The sequence below is a fragment of the Rousettus aegyptiacus genome, unplaced genomic scaffold (assembly GCF_014176215.1).
Source record: "Rousettus aegyptiacus isolate mRouAeg1 unplaced genomic scaffold, mRouAeg1.p scaffold_m13_p_18, whole genome shotgun sequence".
NCBI lineage: Eukaryota > Metazoa > Chordata > Mammalia > Chiroptera > Pteropodidae > Rousettus > Rousettus aegyptiacus.
Genome location: NW_023416293.1, coordinates 16,263,771 through 16,281,486, shown reverse-complemented (window position 1 = coordinate 16,281,486; position 17,716 = coordinate 16,263,771). Strand labels below are relative to the sequence as shown.

Genomic DNA, 17,716 nt, shown 5'->3' with positions numbered 1-17,716 from the left:
GTCCCGCGTTCTCCGAGGACCTTTCCAGAGTGTGCAAACAGTACAGGGCATTTTTTGTAGAGGATTTTCAGGACTTTCTGAGTCGCATATAAGTGTTAGAAATAACTTATAATTTATAATTATTTCTAATGATATTAAAATAAAGTGTTAAATTTTAGATTAAAGAAAGGTTAACCCAAGATGACTCCTTAGAGTTTACCCAATGAATACAAAGGCGTAACTTTATTTTGAAATGATACTGAATAGTAATATTTCTTGGAGTTTAAAAGGTAGCAGAATAAACCTCCGTATAGGTCAAGGATTGAGAAAGGCAATTCTGAATTCTGTTTACATCTTAATTTATATTTATCTTTTTGTCTTCATCTGTGTGCTTGTATGCACAGTGGTTCAAAATTATATCCTAAAAGTATTGCTTAAACATTTCACGTGTGTTAGTTTGGGCATCTGATGCTTTCAGTCTGAGGTGGTCTGCTGATAATACGATGGTTTAGAATTTGCAAAGCCTCGGCCTCCTTTCAGGAGATAAGTTGCAGAATGATTAACAGGGCTCAGATGTCAGAATTGTTAACGCGTCAGTACACAGTGTACAGGAAGAGATTACATATTCATTCTCCACAGTCTTAATCATATCGTTGCATTGCCTTTTGGCAAGAGAAGAAAATTAATTACATCATTCAGGGAAATCTTCAACATTTTTTGTTCTCATTTCCATGTTAACTCAATCCCGTTTCACTTTTCTGCGTTCTAACTAAGAATTAACTGTAAACACACCCGAAGCCGGGGCGAGGAGGACGCTGGTCAGCTCAGCGCACGCCTTCCGGTCGCCGCGCCCCGAGCTGCAGCAGCGACCCACCCCCCCCCCCCGCACCCCCACTTCTCCCCTTCTCTGCTCACCGGTGCTCCTCACGGCAGGAGCACCTGCCCCTGGTGGGCCCCCGAAGTCAGCACCGTTCAGGCACAAGTGTAGTGTGTGTGTGTGCGTGTGCGTGTGCGTGTGCGTGTGTGCGTGTGTGCGCGTGTGCGTGTGCGTGTGTGCGCGCGCGCGTGCGGTGGGGGGAGGGCAAGCTTGCCGGGAGGCTCGAGGGTGAGAGCGGGTGAGGAGAAAGCCAGGCTGTCCGTGCACAGGCACGGGCTGGGGCGGTGGGGACAGGACGCGGTGGGGGGGGCGACCCCAGGGCACGGGAGCAGGAAGCGGGGCGACCCCAGGGCACTGGAGCAGCAAGCGGGGCGACCCCAGGGCACTGGTCACGCACAGTCGAGTGGCTGGCTCCTCGGTCGATTTGCCTCCGGTGGTAAGGACGCGCTAAGTGTCCAGTCGCCGGTTTCGCCGTCGCCTGACCTGTCCTGTCACCCGCCCTTGTCTGCAGCCGACTCCACGGGGACCCACTCCCTCTACACGACGTACAAAGACTACGAGCTCATGTTCCACGTGTCCACCATGCTGCCGCACACGCCCAGCAACAGACAGCAGGTACGTGCCCCCCCCCGCCCCCCGCCGCCCTCGCAGCCCAGGCCGGGCCCCGGGACGCGGCCGCGGGGGACCTGGGCAGGCGTTAATGAGCTCCGGCTCCGGTCATTTGGGCGGGGCCGGGCTGTGAAGGGCGCACGCGGCCCCGGGCGTTTCCGTAGGAGACCTGAAGACGCGGCCACACTCTCCGTGTTGCATGCCAGGCAAACTCCCAGGGCAAACCAGGGTCAGCCGTGCTAATGACAAAAAGGCCACCTTGCGACCCGCACGCAGGTTTCTGCACGTGGGTCGGCGACTTGCTCATAGAAAGTACTGTAAGAAAGCGTCTCAAACTCACCCGTGGCACAATTGAGTTCTAGGCATTCGATGGCATTGAGGGGTCACCTGGGAGACTTGCATCCTGAATTCATTGCAGTCAGCTGCTTGCCTTGTGGCCTTGGGTGAGGATCTTAGTCTCAAGAGATTTGGTGTTTCTCCAGTGAGGACATGGTCTGGGTGGCCCAGCGCGGCTGCTCGGGGTGCTGGGCTGAGCAGGGTCCTGGGGTGGCGTGCGGGTGCAGGGAAGCCATGCTGCGTTTGGGGCGCCTTCCGTGGCTTGGAAGTGGGGAGACGTGGCGCACCTGAATGTGCTGGACCAGATGACACACGGCACCTTCCTCTCGGGGTTAGAATTCTGTGGTTCTAGGTTCTTCTTTGAGGCTTGCTTCTCGTGGGCTGGAAAAGAGCTTCTGCAGAAGGACGTAGTCGTCAGCAAGGATTCGGGGGCCATGCTTCCCCGACTGGGACCCCGGCTGCTGGCTTTGCGACCTGGTGCCACGTTTCATGTGCTACGGTGTTCTGTGTCCCTGAAGGCAGAGTTCTGTCTCCTCAGCGAGGTGTCCCCGTGCACCTAGAACGGCTCCCAAAGCTTGGTCAGCAGTCCGTAAACAGTGGTCGGATGAATTATGAAACCTTCCTTGGTGGCAGGTAGAATCAGATGAGTTCATCCACATGAAGCACTTAAGATAGATAGCTGAGCGTCGCCACCGTGCAGCCCGGGGCGTGCACGTTCCGGATGTTTCCGGTTCTTCCTGCTCTTTCTCTCACCCTCGCTCGCCTCTCCCGGGCCTGCGACTTAGGCTAATGACAAGGGCGTAGCTGCCGGCCTGGGGCAGCTGGGTTCGCGCTGCATTTTGAGTCTGCAGAACTTGGCAGTTACCGGCCCCGTGTGAATCGTGCCTGCCCCGTCGGCCGATTACACCGTGCTGTCGGTAATTTCACGTATTTGCTTCTCGAGACAAACAACTCCGGAGCTTTTTCTTCCCCAGTTTCGGTAATCGCTCCCGCGGACCCTCGGAAACCTGTGGCCTCGTGTCTGCCGCTCTCTCTCGTCTGTGCAGGCCGCTCGCCCTCCGCTCCCGAATGCGGCGCAGGCCGCCTTGCCTGTCTGTCTCGCCAGGTTTAGGAGACTGTCTGACGCGGACCGCCGCGCAGGGGCCCGTGCACCCGCCCGGTGCCGTCTGGACCTGAGCGCGATGCTCGGCAGCGTCTTGTTTGCACTCGGCTGGCCCCGTGGCGCCCCGACGTCTGTCTGAGGAGCTGAGGACAAACCCAAAGGCTGTCGTGTCCGTGGACCGCAGCCCTTTGCCGCGGAGCGCCGGCCCTCGGCGGCCCCCCCGCGGCCCCCCCCCCCATGCACGGAGCCCGTGGCGCCAGGTGTCGCCGAGCAGGGCCCCGCCCCCCGTTGCTGGGCCGCGTTCGCGTCCAGCCGGCACCTCTTCCCCTGCCACATCCACACTGACCATCCGGGCCTTCGCTGACCAGTCGGGAAAACACAGCTAACCGCTCAGGAAGAGGCTTCCTTTTAAATAGAGGTCACAGAAAGTGCTCAGGTTCCCAACGCTCGGTGAGGTCTTAGCAGAGCGTGAACGACGTTCCCGTTAACTTCCCAGGCGGCACGTTCGTTTCCTCAGTCTCTGCTCAGATCCAAGCGTCCTGTTAACGGACGGGGTGTTAGTTTGTCTTGTCTTTTCCTCCTACGAAGAGCTTTCGCTTTCACTCTTCTTAGAAATGGACCCCCTTGCGCCCCTCCGCCCACGCACTTCGGTTCCTCCACAAAGTGCGTTTTGTGACTGTGGTTCAAGTAACCGGACTTTCCACGCATCCGGCCCCTGTCACGAATCGAAAGATGCGCTCAGGAAGCACGTGTGGTTTGACCCGTCGTCAGGGTGCCGAGCCTTCCAGTGTCCTCTGACATGTGCTTTCCCCGTCCCGGGCGCGTTCTCGTGGAAGTGGCCCGTCTGCCCTCCGGAGAAAGGGGGCGCCGGGCGGAGCTGCCTGCTTGCGGCCCCGGTGGCCACAGTAACGGAGCCCTGGCTGGCCAGTCCACGCGGCCACTGTGAGGCGGGGTGGCTTCGGGACCCACAGGTGGCCGCCATGGCCTCAATCCGAGAATTCCTGCGTTTCGGGGGTAGTGAGTCAAGCACAGTGTAAGCAGTTGTGTCCCATGTTCACCAAATGTGTCGAACACGATGTGAGATATTTCAGGGATTTTTCTTTTGTTCCTGAGTGTTTCGTGTTCTCTTATAGTGCACATGAATCATGGATTTCAGGGAAAGACTATTGTAGCCCAGGACAATTTTCCACTTGTCTGTCGACATTAGTCTAGGACACTAATCTTTGTTTGTTTCCCTTTCTTTGCATGGCTATTTATCGTAGTTAACACCTGTGACCACTGCAGTGAGTAAATATTAACGCAGTGAAGATGACCTAGTTTGTTACCGATTTTTTGCTTGCATCTGAAGTGACACACTTTACTTAAATATCTAGCAAACGTTTTTAAAACTACAGGTGACTCATGGGGTTTGTATTAATATATGTTAACATATGTTTCAAAACTTCACTGACGGGAAGATGATTTTCGTGTGTTTATGACTCCAACCGTGGGGCGTTACAGAGGAATTTCCAACTTATGAATCAGCAGTTTAGCTAGGTAAAGCGAACTCACTCCCATTTTCCCAGGCCTTTTATTGTGCTAAATCACAGATCAGGTGCCTGACAATGAAATCCTTTTTGCATCTGGATTTAAAAGGTTTTAAAAGTTGAACCTAGTGTGCCTGTCAGCAAAGTGTGTTCCAGTAGGTACCAAATAACTTTAAAAGCAAGCTTCTTGTCTTGGTTATTGCTAGTAAAGCAAGGTTTACTGCCCGAGTCATTCCGTTCCCCACTCATGCAAGGATGATTGTGTCAGTGAAAACTCCACATCACAACCTCTGCGAGCACCTGTGCTGCGTAGACTCACGGAGCGCCTCAGGTGTGGGTTTATCAGCTGTATTCAGAGGTGGGCACGGTTTCGTTGCACAGTGTTATGTAGCTACGATATATTTCTTTCTGTCCACATAGCGCATGTGTATTGGGTGGCCGCTATGTCCCGGGCAGGTCATTAGAAACTAGAAAATCCAAGTCACTGAGACACATGCCCTGCCCTCACGAAGCCGTGCCCGGTGCAGGAGTCGCGAACCAGAGTGAGGCCAGAGCACAGCCGGCGGATGGAGCCGGCCCTGGGCGTGCGGGCGGGTGCCAGCCGGCGCCTGCCGAGGGCGGCCATCTGTTCTGCGAGGTCATATCTAGGGAGAGGCCTGCGTCGCCTAGGAGAAACCGGGGTGTAGGGGGTACTCTGGGCGGAAGGAACGGGGAAGTAAAGGTGTTAAAATACTACTGCCCGCCACGTTTGGAATTTATATGCACTGTTGCGTTTTCCAGCTGTTAATCTGATAGAATTCTGTGTTTCTGAATTGCATTTAAAATACCAAATTTTATTTAATTATCTTGAATGTATTGGCCACAAAAATAACAGCCTTACTGTTTCCACCGGGGAGAGGCCCGTGTCTGCGGGAGTGCAGGGCCGGCGGCCAGCAGTGTGGGCCTTCTCGGCGCGCGGCCCTCTCTGGGACTCTGCGTCCCTTCACGTTACAGAGTTGGAGCTGTGAACGCACTTTGAGCCCTGTTGCTTTAAGTGCGGGTGGGCGGATGAAGGGGAGGCGGGCGGTGACCTAGGCTTTGAGGCCCTCTTCCCCGGGCCCCTGGAGGCCGCCCGCCGGCTCATCCTGGGCCACGCCCGGGGGCGCCAGCTGTAGGGAGGGCCCTGTGGACTCAGGGACGAGGGGACTGCGGAGGCCCCGCTGGTAACCACACCTGTGCCCCCCCCCCCCCCCGAGCGCAGCTCCTGCGGAAGCGGCACATCGGGAACGACATCGTGACCATCGTCTTCCAGGAGCCCGGGGCGCGGCCCTTCACGCCCCGCAGCATCCGGTCCCACTTCCAGCACGTGTTCGTCGTCGTCAGGGTGCACGGCCCCTGCACCGAGAGCGTGTGCTACAGGTGAGCCGCCCGCCCGGCGACGGGGCCTTCCCGTCTCTGACCCGCCATCGTCCCCCTTCTTCTAATTCGGCTTCCCACTGTCTTCACTCAGGTCCTTTCTGTAGGAGATAATTCCCTTTTTTGAAATGCCGAGCCATTCAAACTCACAAGTGGCACTCGGGCCCCTGCGGCCCCCGCCAGGGCCGTGGTTTAGCAGCCGCAGCCTCGGAGGCGGCCGCGTGGCCGGTTCGGTTCTTCAGCAGGAGTCGCTTCCGTGGCGCTGAGACTGCTGCCCGTGCAGGCGCACGGCAGGGCAGCCGGCTCAGGCGCTGGCCACGCGCTCTGGTCACTCCAGCCGAGGAAGCCCGGGTGGCATCCAGGCCTGCCGTGTCGCGTGGCCCAACAGGTCCGTGTGCCTCGGACGCCCGAGACGGGGTCCGACCGGCCTGCGTGCCATCTGGGCTCCCAAGAAAGACCGGCTCTTTGTGAGGGAGCAGCTGCCCCGGGGGGGAGGGTGGGGGCAGGCCGTGGGAGGCGGCGCCCGGCCCCGGCTCGGCACTGCGCGTGAACGATCCGACTTTCCGGAGCCTTCGACTCCCCCGAAGCACGAGGGTGCCGGCACCTGCCCCCGAGTGCTCACGAAGAATCAATGGCGGAGATCTCGCGGAACGCCTGCCGGAGGCCTCGGCGTGCCTCGGCGCGCTTCTCCTCGACAGTCTTGACGGGGGGGCTGCCAGTGTGCGGCCGACAGGGCCGAGGCGGGACACACGAGTGCGGGCGTGAGGCGCCTGTGCACGCTCCCCGGAGGCGGAGAAACGCGCCCGTGTGTCGGATGTGGCAGCTGACACCCCCGCCATACGCCCAGCCCGTCCTGAGAGAAGTCTGTGAGCCGGGGTCGTAGCCCGAGCGCTGCCCCGGTCAGCTTGCCGGACGTGGCCCCCGCCCCGTCGGGCCACGCGACACGGCAGGCCTGGATGCCACCCGGGCTTCCTCGGCTTCCTGCCATCGTGGCTCCAACACACGCCTGCGCTGAAGACCAGGGGCCTGGGCGCCCACAGCTACCTCACGGGACCACGTCGACAAGAGCACAGTGCTTTTCTGCAGAAACGTCGCACCGAGACTGACGATGTTCGCACACACGGTGAATCGGCTTACTCTTCTGAGGTCTCACCCGACGACCGGTAATTTGAAGGATAATGTTAAGTGAACCTTCCTGGGAACCTCGGGAATTGGAAACTTAAGCCTAGGGCTGTATTGTATTTGATTTGATTTGATTAGTTGCTTTTTTTTAGGTCAAATAAAAATTACTATTTTCTGTTTATGCTTAAATCACAAGAAGGTTGATTAGCACAAAAACATCTTTTTATTTCAGGTTCTCTGGTTTTAATTACTAGGGAGGGATATCTTCGAAACTAGTTTTGACATAGATACAGATCTTATTTGGGGCAAAAAGAATTACCTGTGAAAGATGCCTCCTTCCATGCCGGCGGAGCCCAGCAGCAAGGACCTCCGGGAGCACGTCGAGAGTGAGAGGCTCCCCGACGCTTTGGCCCGAGCGCACACAGGCTCAGGAGCCCCAGCGGCACGAGGGAGGTAATGCCGCCTGGGGCGTCCTCAGCATCCTGGGGCCGGAAGCCCCCTGGGAGTCTGCGCTCATCCCTGGACGAGCACGCCAGGTCTGGAGACGCAGTCACGGCCTGGTCACCGTGTGTCACGCCCGGCGTTGGGAGCGACAGTCATGGCCCAGTCACCGCGCGTCACACCCAGCGTTGGGAGAGGCGGTCACAACCTGGCCGGTCTCAGTGCGCAGAGAGGTCGTGAGCTGGGTCGCGGCTGAGGGGCAGCAGCAGGGGCAGCCAGACGGACAGTCTGGAACGGTGCTCCGGGCCTTGGCCCACAGGGACACAGCGATTCCTCCTCCTCTGTCTGGAAGGTTCTTGGGCCCTTCCTCTAGGACGAGTCAAGTCCTGCACATCACCCTTTGGTCTCTGCACACCCGAGGCGCGGGCGAGCTCGGTGTCCCGTCCTGACGGGAGGCAGCCCTTCTCCCTGCTCTGTGCCCGCCGGGCCCCCCACAGTCTCCACCGGAAGTGATGAGCTCAGCTGCGGGAGACGTTGGGGACTGTGATGTTTAGTCTAACCGGCCACATGCCAGAGGAGGAAGTCACGCCCATCGGAACAGGTTCAGACAGACATCGTCACGCCTCACTCAGCTCTTTCGGGGTTCTGTGCAGTGACGAGCACGACGCCTCGCGCGCCTCCTGTGTTGGTCCCGACATGGACGAGACCGGCCTGGGCAGGTGTGGGCCCGGTGTGCAGCCTCGGGCCGGGGCCACAGCCCGGTGCGGCCGCCGCGGACTCGCTCACGCACGCACTCATGCTCTGTTTGTCGATTTGTTAACTCGTTACAGTTGCTCTTGTTGCAAGCATCATCTCGATGTGATTGTCACTATCACAGTACGTTTGAGTCTTTGGATCCCTGGAATCTCTTAAAACTACCCCCAGAAAACCTTCGTTTAGATTTTCAAAATGCGATCGAGTATTTCCTTAAGAAAGTCCTGACGCTGCAGATACGGTCGTGTGTCTGCTGCGGAATCCCAGCCAGCCACTGGGGCTAACCTCACTTCTGTCGGAAGTGTCACCAGCTACAGAGTTGGAGGTCCAGCGGGCGCCATCTGAAACTTCGTGTATCCGCGCGGCCGTGGGCCCGCTGCCCCTACCTTCGCTTGGTGGCTGTGACAAGGCACCGCACAGGGGTTGAAATGCTAGACGCTTGTGTCCCGCAGTCTGGAATCCAGGTGGAGGCGTCGGGAGGTTTGCGCTTTCCCGCGGCCTCTGTCCTCGGCTTGCAGGCGGCCGCTTCTCCCTGCGTCCTCACACGGCCTTTGCTCTGTGCAGTGTGTCCCTGGGGTCTCTGTGCATCTGGATCCCCATTTCCAAGGACTCCAGTTAGACCGAATGTGGGCCACCCTGATGTCCTCATTTTGACGTAATCATCACTCCAAAGACCGTGTCTCCAAACACAGTCACTTCCCCAGCTGCCGGGCTTAGGGCTTCAACATACAAGTTCTAAGAGACATAACACCCCCAGCACCCACGGAGTGTGAGAAGTTTTCCTTAAATACAAACAAGCAAATGAAAACCTGGTATCCAGAAATCAGGTGACAGGAAGCTACTAAGCAGATGGCTAAATTGAGAGTGGGGTGTGCACAGATTTCCGAAGGTAAATATTGCCGCATCAAAGCTCACCTTGTTTCTTTTTTCTTCCTCAGTGTTGGAGTTTCTAGATCAAAAGATGTGCCACCGTTTGGTCCACCGATTCCCAAAGGCGTAACTTTTCCAAAGTCAGCGGTATTTCGGGACTTCCTTTTAGCCAAAGTAATCAATGCAGAAAATGCAGCCCACAAATCAGAGAAGTTCCGGGCAATGGCCACTCGGACACGGCAAGAGTACCTGAAAGATCTGGCGGAGAACTTCGTCACGACCGCCACGGTGGACGCGTCTGCCAAGTTCAGCTTCATTACGCTGGGCGCGAAGAGGAAGGAGAAGGTCAGGCCGCGCAGCGACGCCCACCTGTTCAGCGCGGGGGCGGTCACCTGGCCCGTGCTGGCTCGGGACTTCAGCCAGTCGGCCGACATCCAGTGTCTGCTGGGGATCTCCAACGAGTTCATCATGCTGGTCGAAAAGGACGCCAAGAATGTGGTCTTTAACTGTTCCTGCAGGGACGTCATCGGCTGGACCTCGGGGCTGACGAGCATCAAGGTGTTCTACGAGAGGGGCGAATGTGTCCTCCTGTCCTCGGCGGACAGCTGTGCCGAAGACGTGAGGGAGATCGTCCAGCGCCTGGGAGTAAGTGTGGCTGCGTGCGGCCCCCACTCCAGAGTCCCCCGGGGGTCTCGGCACCTGGGGAGCGAGGGGCTGTTGCACGTGGTACAAATCGATGGGGAGGGAAAAGCGAAGCCAACGTTCCAAGGGGAACGCGGGGCGCGTTTCTGCAGTATTCGAAGGAAGAACGGGAGAGTTGGCTAGAGGTCACGTCCGTCTCTAGGGACTGACAGGTCGGTACCTTCCCGGGGAGCTCGGTGGGCATAGGCTGCTGGCCGAGCGCGTCCCGTGCAGCTGCAGCGCTGCGTGTTTGAACAGCACGTGCGTTTGCCTCCTCTGCAGGGTGAATATGCTATTGATCTGGTCACAGAAGAGGCAGTTCTTGAGGAGGTTTCACTAGAATTACCCATTAAGTTAGACACACGCACACAGTCATAAAGATATTTTTTAATATTATTTCTAGTATAAAACCTTTGATGTTTAACAGTTGTATTTCTGCTTCTAATTTCAACAAAGACAGACACAGAATTCAGTTTGAGTGTATGCAGTAGTTACAGGACTAAATCAAATATAAGAACAAAACATGCTTTGACAAAAGAATTTCTCACGTGTAAATCTTCCCCAAGAGATGTATATTTCATTAGAAATGATTTAGTTAGCTATGGATCGTGAAAAAAGGAGAAATTATACCCATTTTCTGCTTCTTTCCTCCCACCAAATAGAAACCTGAAAAGCACGTGGGAGAGGCTTGCGGCCAGGCCGGAGCGCCACCGCGGCGTCGCAATGCCCGTCCTCGCGGACTGGGCGGGACGGGGCTCGGTGCGCTCAGCGGTGTTGCCGGCTGCGCACGCAGTGCGGGGTGGCCGGGTGTCTGACTAGTTTGAGTGTCTGGAGAATGGCGTCGTCCTGGGGACCATGGGGACTCGGGGCTTCCAGGGCTGTTGCAAAGAGTCCTTCTAGCAGAGCCGCTGGGCCACCGTGAGCTGTGCCACGCCACGCACGTCACAGGCTCTCACGCGTTCGCAGATGTGGACCCCGTCCTGGCACTCTCCTCAGTGCGACTGAGGTGCCCGATGGCTGGAACGTGTTTGAGGAGCTGTGTGTGTTCCGCGTCGTGGGTGGCTTACAGCTGCAGGCGCGGAGGGCCGGGAACGTGCGGGTGGCACAGGGCGAGAGCAGTGGACCTGTCTGCTGGCGCTGGTGGGTGCGCGCCGCTTGGCGGATGGCGAGCTCAGTGCAGCCCGCGGTGGCAGGCAGTGACCCAAAGGGGTCGGTCATGCCAGTGAAGACACAAGAAGGCTGAGAGCTTCCCCTCGAAGGACAGGCAGGCCAGCTTCCCGGCGTGCAGCCTACGTAGTCACAGGACCCACCGTCAGCGGGGCCCGCGCCTGGCCGCGTGCTCCACTGTGTCTCAGATTCTGAGTGGCCTCTGGCTAGAGGCCCTTCACTTTTATTTTCTACCAGGCTTCACCAGCGATGCGGCCAGCCCTGCACACGGGGGCACATGGGGTGGGGGCCGAGTCCACGCGAGAATGTGTGGAACTCCAGGTAAACGGAGAACAGGATCCTGCAGCCTTGGCCAATGTTAAGAAGCAAGAAATAGCAAAATACAAAAGTAGAGGAGGCGTCAGGGGGCTGGCGGAAACCAGCAGAAGGGACAGGACGCGGAGGAGTCTGGGCAGGCGTGTGCTTCGCGTCCGTCTGCTCCGCGGGTGTGAGACTCGCTGGACTGCGTGCGGCTCGATGCCGGAGAGAAGGCGAAGCAAGCTGGGAAAGGGATGGGAAACTTTGTTCAGGTCGTACATGTCGCAAAGGAACTTTCTCAACAGTTTTAAGCAGTTCCATTCACAGAGGGCACTTACGCTCTCCCTGCCACTCTGTCCCCGCTGCCACCCGGCCTGGGGGCAGGTGGCTGAGTGTCACCCGGGAAGTGCATTGGGCCATGTTGAGGTTGGCAAGACTGTCTGGCAGGTCTGAATGCTTGACAGGCGGAATTTGCAGTGGTTTCGGATGAGCCGTCGCCTTCTCTCCGTGGTTGCGGCCCATCTGGGACCGTAGGACTTAGAGTGCTTCAGAGTCCAGTGGGTTGGCATAGAGACGAGAAGAGAATCATGGGAACTGGCCTGAAGCGCCCAAGCTCCAGGCTGTGGCTTCTAAGAGGAAGCAGGACACGCGGGTCGGGGCCGGGCTGGCCTTTGGGGAGCGAAGCCTTGTTTCATTCCTTTTGTTTTCTTTGCGTCTGGCGCTGCGGGCCGCTACGGCAAACTGGGTTGAAACGTGTCCTTGTCACTGGGGCGGTGGAGGGAGGGGGAGGGTCATGGAGGCCTGAGTGTGCGCCGCTGACCACCTCCTGTCCCCCCAGATAGTGACGAGGGGCTGCGAGACGGTGGAAGTCACTCTGCGGAGGAACGGGCTGGGCCAGCTGGGCTTCCACGTGAACTTCGAGGGGATCGTGGCCGACGTGGAGCCTTTCGGCTTTGCTTGGAAGGCCGGCCTCCGCCAGGGCAGCCGCCTCGTGGAGATCTGCAAAGTGGCCGTGGCCACGCTGACCCACGAGCAGATGATTGACTTGCTTCGGACATCCGTGACCGTTAAGGTGGTCATCATCCAGCCCCACGACGACGGCTCGCCCCGGAGGTAAGGCGCGGCGGGCCCTGCGCGTGCGCGTTCCGGCGTGGTGGGACTTCCACGTGCCTGCTTTGGCGCGGGTGGTTCTGCGCATGCGCACTTTGGCGCAGCGGGTCCTGCGCGTGCGCGCTCCGGCGTGGTGGGCCTGGCACGTGTCCGCCTTGTCGCGGCGGGCCCTGCGCGTGCGCACTCTGGCGTGACGGGCCCTGCGCGTGCGCACTCTGGCGTGGCGGGCCTGGCACGTGTCCGCTCTGTCGCGGCGGGCCCCGCGCGTGCGCACTCCTCCCTGGCCTCCGCCACGGGCGCGGTCCCACCTGTCCTGCGGGTCCTCAGGAAGGGAAGCCGAGGGCATGCAACCCACATCGTTTGGTCATCACTGTCAGAGCAGTTTAAAACGAGATCTGGAAAGTTCTTAGTGTATGATACGTGGTAACTCGTGATTTTCTAAGCAGTTTAGTGGGACACTGGCCAGCGGAGCACGCGGCGTGGCCGAGTACAAGTACGTGTCACACTGCGGGGAAGGGCGGCTCTCGGCTCACCTGGCCCCGCGGGACCCCCGTCTGAGGAGCAGTGTCTGTGTCGCGCCCCAGCCTTCGGCAGGCTCGGTTCCCTTCGGTGCGGCGCCAGCCCCTGCCCCAGCCGGAGCCAGTGTGGCCAACGGGACGTTAAGAGACGAGCACCCGTGTGTCGGAAGGAACGCGGCCCGCAGCTGTGCCGGCCCGGCTCACCTGGCTGGGGACTTTATGAGAAGCTGCGTGAGAAAGGGGGGAAAGGGGCGGGGCAGGGGGCGGGGCGGAGGGCGGGGCGGGGTCAAGGGCAGGGCCTGGAAGGGCGTCGGGAAGCGCCGCTGCGCCACCGCTCACGCGTGCTCCTTAGTAAGAGACGTTGGGCGGACAGGAGGGAAACGTAGTTAGGAGCGAGCCGCTGCCCGACTGTGGCCACCGCGTGCTGCGGGGCGTGTGGCCGGCGAGTCTGGGGCAGGCTCTCCTCTGTCCCAAGGATCTCCCGCCAGCAGGGGCAGCCCGTCCTCGCCGACGTGAGCCTGGGCGATCTGGGAGCCCACGTGCTCTGAGCCTCACTCACAAGCGGCAGCTGGGGGTCGCACCACCACCTACCTCCCGCTGTCCTTACGAGGATTAAGTAGGTGGTGTATGTACAGCACTTAGCGTCTTCGGAATCAGCATCCCACACGTGTTAGTTAAGAAACTTTAAGGTGTTCATTTGAATTTTTTGATAAAAAAGCAAGCTTGCTGCGCCTGGTCCGGAGCTTGTTTCCGAGGCGTCCCAGCCCCTCCCTCAGCCCCCCCCCCCCCGCACCGCCCGTGCAGTGCCCCTTGCTGTGTCGGTGGCTCCCCGGCTGTGCTGCCCACAACCGGAGCCGCAAGGCGGCTGGTGCTTGCACGCTTGAAATGCGGTTAGTGCGACTGAGGAGACACATTTTCATTTTGATTAATTAATTAAGATGCGGTCAGCCACATGGCAGCGGCTGCCGGGCGCACAGCTCGTCCTGGCCGGCGAGCTGTCTGCAGTGGACCCAGCAGTGGCGCTGGACATCTGTCCCCAGGAGTTGTCTCCTCCCCGCTCCCTGCCACCTTCCTGTGGCCCTGACTCCTCTCCCAAAGGTTCACGGTTCAGGTTTGAGGAGCCGAAAAGCTTCCTGAGACAGCAGCCGCGTGTCGCGGGAAATAGCCACGGTACCCTTGTGGCCAGATTCTGCCCTCTTAAATCCATTTGCCCCGAAGAGTCCCATGAGCTACATACAGTGGCATGAGTCCAGAGAAGTCGAATCTCCCTTTACTAAAGATGAGACTTGGAAATCAGAGGGGGCAAACCCTTTAGACCTTTGCAGCTAAAATAGTGTGTAAATGAAAGTCTTTTCAAATAAATTTTAGCCGGCCATTAGGAAGTTGTTCTACGGTAGAGTTGGAGATTTGTACATCTCATGGCAAGAACCCGGTTCCTTTACGTGCCTTGGAGGCGGTTCCGACCACGGCACGGGACAGCGTGGTGCCTCAGTCTCCCGTCCGGGAGCATCGATCTGCTGTGTTAGCTTCGGCCCCTGTGCTCCGAAAGGCATCCGTAAGGCTTCCAAGAAATCTGTTGAACAAAACTGTTAGTCATCGTTATGTCTGGCATTTAAAACTCCTGACTTAAAAGGATAGACTTTCCTAAGAAATACCCCCCCAAAATTTTTTTTATCTGAAGTACATAAATAAAATCTAGCATTTGAAAGTTTTGACTGATTTTTTTTACCCAAGGACATGTTAACCACCTTGGCACGCATAATTAATTCTCTCTTTGTTTTAAATGCAAATTCTCTTGTCAAAGCTGTTCAAGGTATTTAGAGATTTTGCCTGTGTGTCCTGGCAGTCTCATTAATGTCATTCCCTGAAGGTGTAGATTTTTCTCTCGATTGATCTGGAGGAGCTGTGTCGTGTGTGCTCACGTTAGCCAGAATCAGGGTTACCGGTGGCCTGCTAGTGAGCCTGCAGCTGGGCGTGCCTGTCACCCGCTCCTCAGGTCTTGGCGGTTTGAAGTCTAGCGTGTATCACTTAAAATTCTTTCTGTTCAGCCCTCCAGTTTTCTGTGAATTTGAATTTGTAAACGTTTAAGTGCGTGTTTTCGTCCGTTTGGGATCCGTGTTCTGCCTGCGACTCTCTGGGTGCCCTGGTCATAGTGCCTGCTGTGGTCAGGCTGCATCTCATAAGGAGAAGTTGTACCCAAAGTCCCAGACCTTGGCTTTAGACCACCATGCTAGTGGGAACAGTCTTTTTTATTATTGGTTCCAAGTATATGGCCCATCGGTGAGACTTTTCTGTGGTTTATGAAGTGGTCCCCGATGGTTCTCACACCCCCCTGGCTCCTGACAGCCATCGTGACGCGGCAGGCCGTGTTCCCTGTGTGCACGCTCATTTCAAAATCCGTCCGTGCGCTAAGCGAGTTCAGCCTTCTTCGCCATTAGATCTTTTAAGAAACTGTAGAAGAAAACCTTAAGGGGAAATGGGTAGCCCTCGACTCATTTTAAAAATTAAAACACAAGCCTTTTCAGTGAATCGTTGCTTAGCACACCTGTCCTCCAGCAGAACTCACAGCCCAGCCTCCGGCTGGACTGGCTCTGTGCTGTGAACTTGCCCGTCTGCCTCTCACACTGGCTCTTGGTGCTGGTCAGGGGAGGGCAAAAGAGAACATTCACACACGCAGGGGCAAAAGAGAACATTCACACACGCAGGGATGCGTGTGTGTGTGTGTGTGAGATGTTTTTAGAAGTCGTCTTCAGTGACTTAGAAGGACTGCCAAGATGGCCCAGTTAATAAACCGAAGATATTTCAGTCTCCGTAAGTGTCGTGAGCGACGGTGAAAGGCTCCGGCGCGTCTCTGCCGTTTGTCAGGTTGAGTGGTGTCCTGCGGGACCCCGGCGAGAAGTAGTTCTCCTCGGAGCCCAGCCGCTGCTGTCCTCTGAGAGGGTCCGAGGGTGTCTGCTCACGAGGCAGAAGCTACTGGATTAAATGAAGTCTTTCACTGGAAAAGTGTTTACGTTGAATCAAAAGCTGCCCTTCGTGTGGGGTCCCGTCCTGTACTCAGGCCTCAGGGTGGCGATTCACCCCCATCAGCCTGAAAGGAAGGCAGGGCCGTGTGCGTGTGCACATCTCTGTGTGCGTGCATGTGTGTGTGCATGTCCATCCGTGTGCATGTGTGTGTCTGCATGTGTGTGTCTGTGTGTGTGCACACATGCATGTGAATATGTGTGCGCACTTGTGCATGTGTGTGCATGCATGGGTGTTTTGTGTGCATGCGTGTGCACGTGTGAGCATGTGTGCGTGTGTATGCGGTTCTGGGGACACTGGGCGGGAGGGATCTCTCTGGGGAAGGGTGCTCATGAGGTGGCCGGTGCTGGGACTGGACAGGGGTGGCTTGCAGGACTGGGGCCGGGTGCCAAGAGGCAGTTGAGGATGCACCCGTCAAGGGGAGCCGAGCTTCCGAGGGAGGAGGCCGTCGCCCTGGGGACCGTCCGGGCGCAGACATGCTGGGACCCGCCGAGCCACTTGGCTGAGCTCTTCCTTAGTTCTGGGCGGGCGATGTGGCCCCAACCCCCAGCCTCCAACGGCGACTGGCACTCTGTCAATGTCACCTTAAGGAAAGCACATCCACTTAAGAGGCTGATGTAAAGGAAGTAAGAACTCGTGGGAATTATAGACGGGCTGTTATGCAATCGAGCGATTCAGCGAATGTGTCCAATAAGAGCAGAAACGACGTTCCTCTCTGGGTGCATCTGTGCTATGTCATTTCTCATACTTTGTTGACATGACATATTTTTCTACATAATGCAAAGCAGTGGAAATTGTCTCACGCTGTCATGAATCTACATCGTGGTTCTGTCCTCGTTGTGGAAAAGCGAAGCTCTCCGTCCTCGTCTTCTCTTTCGCTGCCGGCTGCCGCCCGGTCAGCCTGGTACATGGACGGGGACGCGAAGGTGAGGCGACCCGCCCTCGCTGGACGAGCGGCGGCGTGTGCGTGCACCTGCACGCGTGGAGATGGCGGCGTGACATCTGGCCCGAGGCGAGGTTTGAGACCAGAGTTCCGATTTGCCCACGTGCGTCAGAAAGAGTAGTCAGTCACATCTGGTGTCGTCTTAGGGGCCCCGAGAAAAGTCCCGAACGCCAGGCTCTGAGTGACTGCAGCCCGCTCGCCGTTGCGAGGTCCTGCCAGGCCGCGTTTCGCGCCTCTTGCTCCTCGAGGCGAGAGCGTCGCACGGCCGCGGTGTCGGGTGGGCCGCCTCGCGCGCCTCGCTCGCTGTCGCCGGGCCGTGCGGCCAGGGCTGCCCGACCCCGCGGCGCGCGGGCTGCTGCTCCAGAGCGGCCTCCTCAAACGCGCCACGACCCGGAGCCTGATGGCGCGTCTCGGTGGGGAAAACACTCTCGCCCTCTGGAACTAATAACCCGTATCTTAGCGTCCATGCTATTTTGCGGTTTGGAGTGTTGTGACGTCACTGACGCGGAGACCGGAAGGCAGAGGGCGACAGTAGAGCACGAGCTCCCTGGTGCTCAGGCAGATAACTGTCCCCACTTGGTGGCTCGCACGGTGCCACGGGCGTCCTCCCGACGGAAACGCTTTCCTCAAGTCAGGCGTCGGCGCCGAGCACCTTCCCTGTCGACCTGTGAGGCGCGCGCCGCAGTGACCTCATTCCCGGTCCCGAGCTCTCTGAGGGGGAAGCGAAGGCAGCGTTTGGCCTCGCGGAGACTTTTCTGAGCCTCCGTTGTGGGCCACGTGCCGTCTGGGTGCCGGGTGTGCTGGGGCACGACACGGGCCCCTGTGTCTGCTGCGGGAGGAGGGGTCGGATGCGGGTGGCCGGCTCCCTTCCAGGTGGCTCACTCCCTGGTTGGCGCCGCACACACCTTTTCGCTCAAGTCCTCCCTCAGGGTTTACGGTCTGATGCGTCTGTATTTCTGTGAATCCAGG

At 58.0% G+C, this 17,716-nt stretch overlaps 1 protein-coding gene across 11 annotated transcripts in view; it reads left to right on the top strand.

Moving 5' to 3' along the window:
• Window positions 1–17,716, top strand: part of SIPA1L2 (signal induced proliferation associated 1 like 2) — a 151,788-nt gene that overhangs the window by 95,131 nt on the left and 38,941 nt on the right. For all 11 annotated transcript variants that reach the window (XM_036235569.1, XM_036235573.1, XM_036235575.1 and 8 more), the window contains 4 exons: window positions 1,368–1,471; window positions 5,670–5,827; window positions 9,079–9,655; window positions 11,994–12,268. In XM_036235569.1, the coding sequence (XP_036091462.1) occupies window positions 1,368–1,471; window positions 5,670–5,827; window positions 9,079–9,655; window positions 11,994–12,268 (1,114 nt within the window). The remainder of the gene's footprint in view (window positions 1–1,367; window positions 1,472–5,669; window positions 5,828–9,078; window positions 9,656–11,993; window positions 12,269–17,716) is intronic.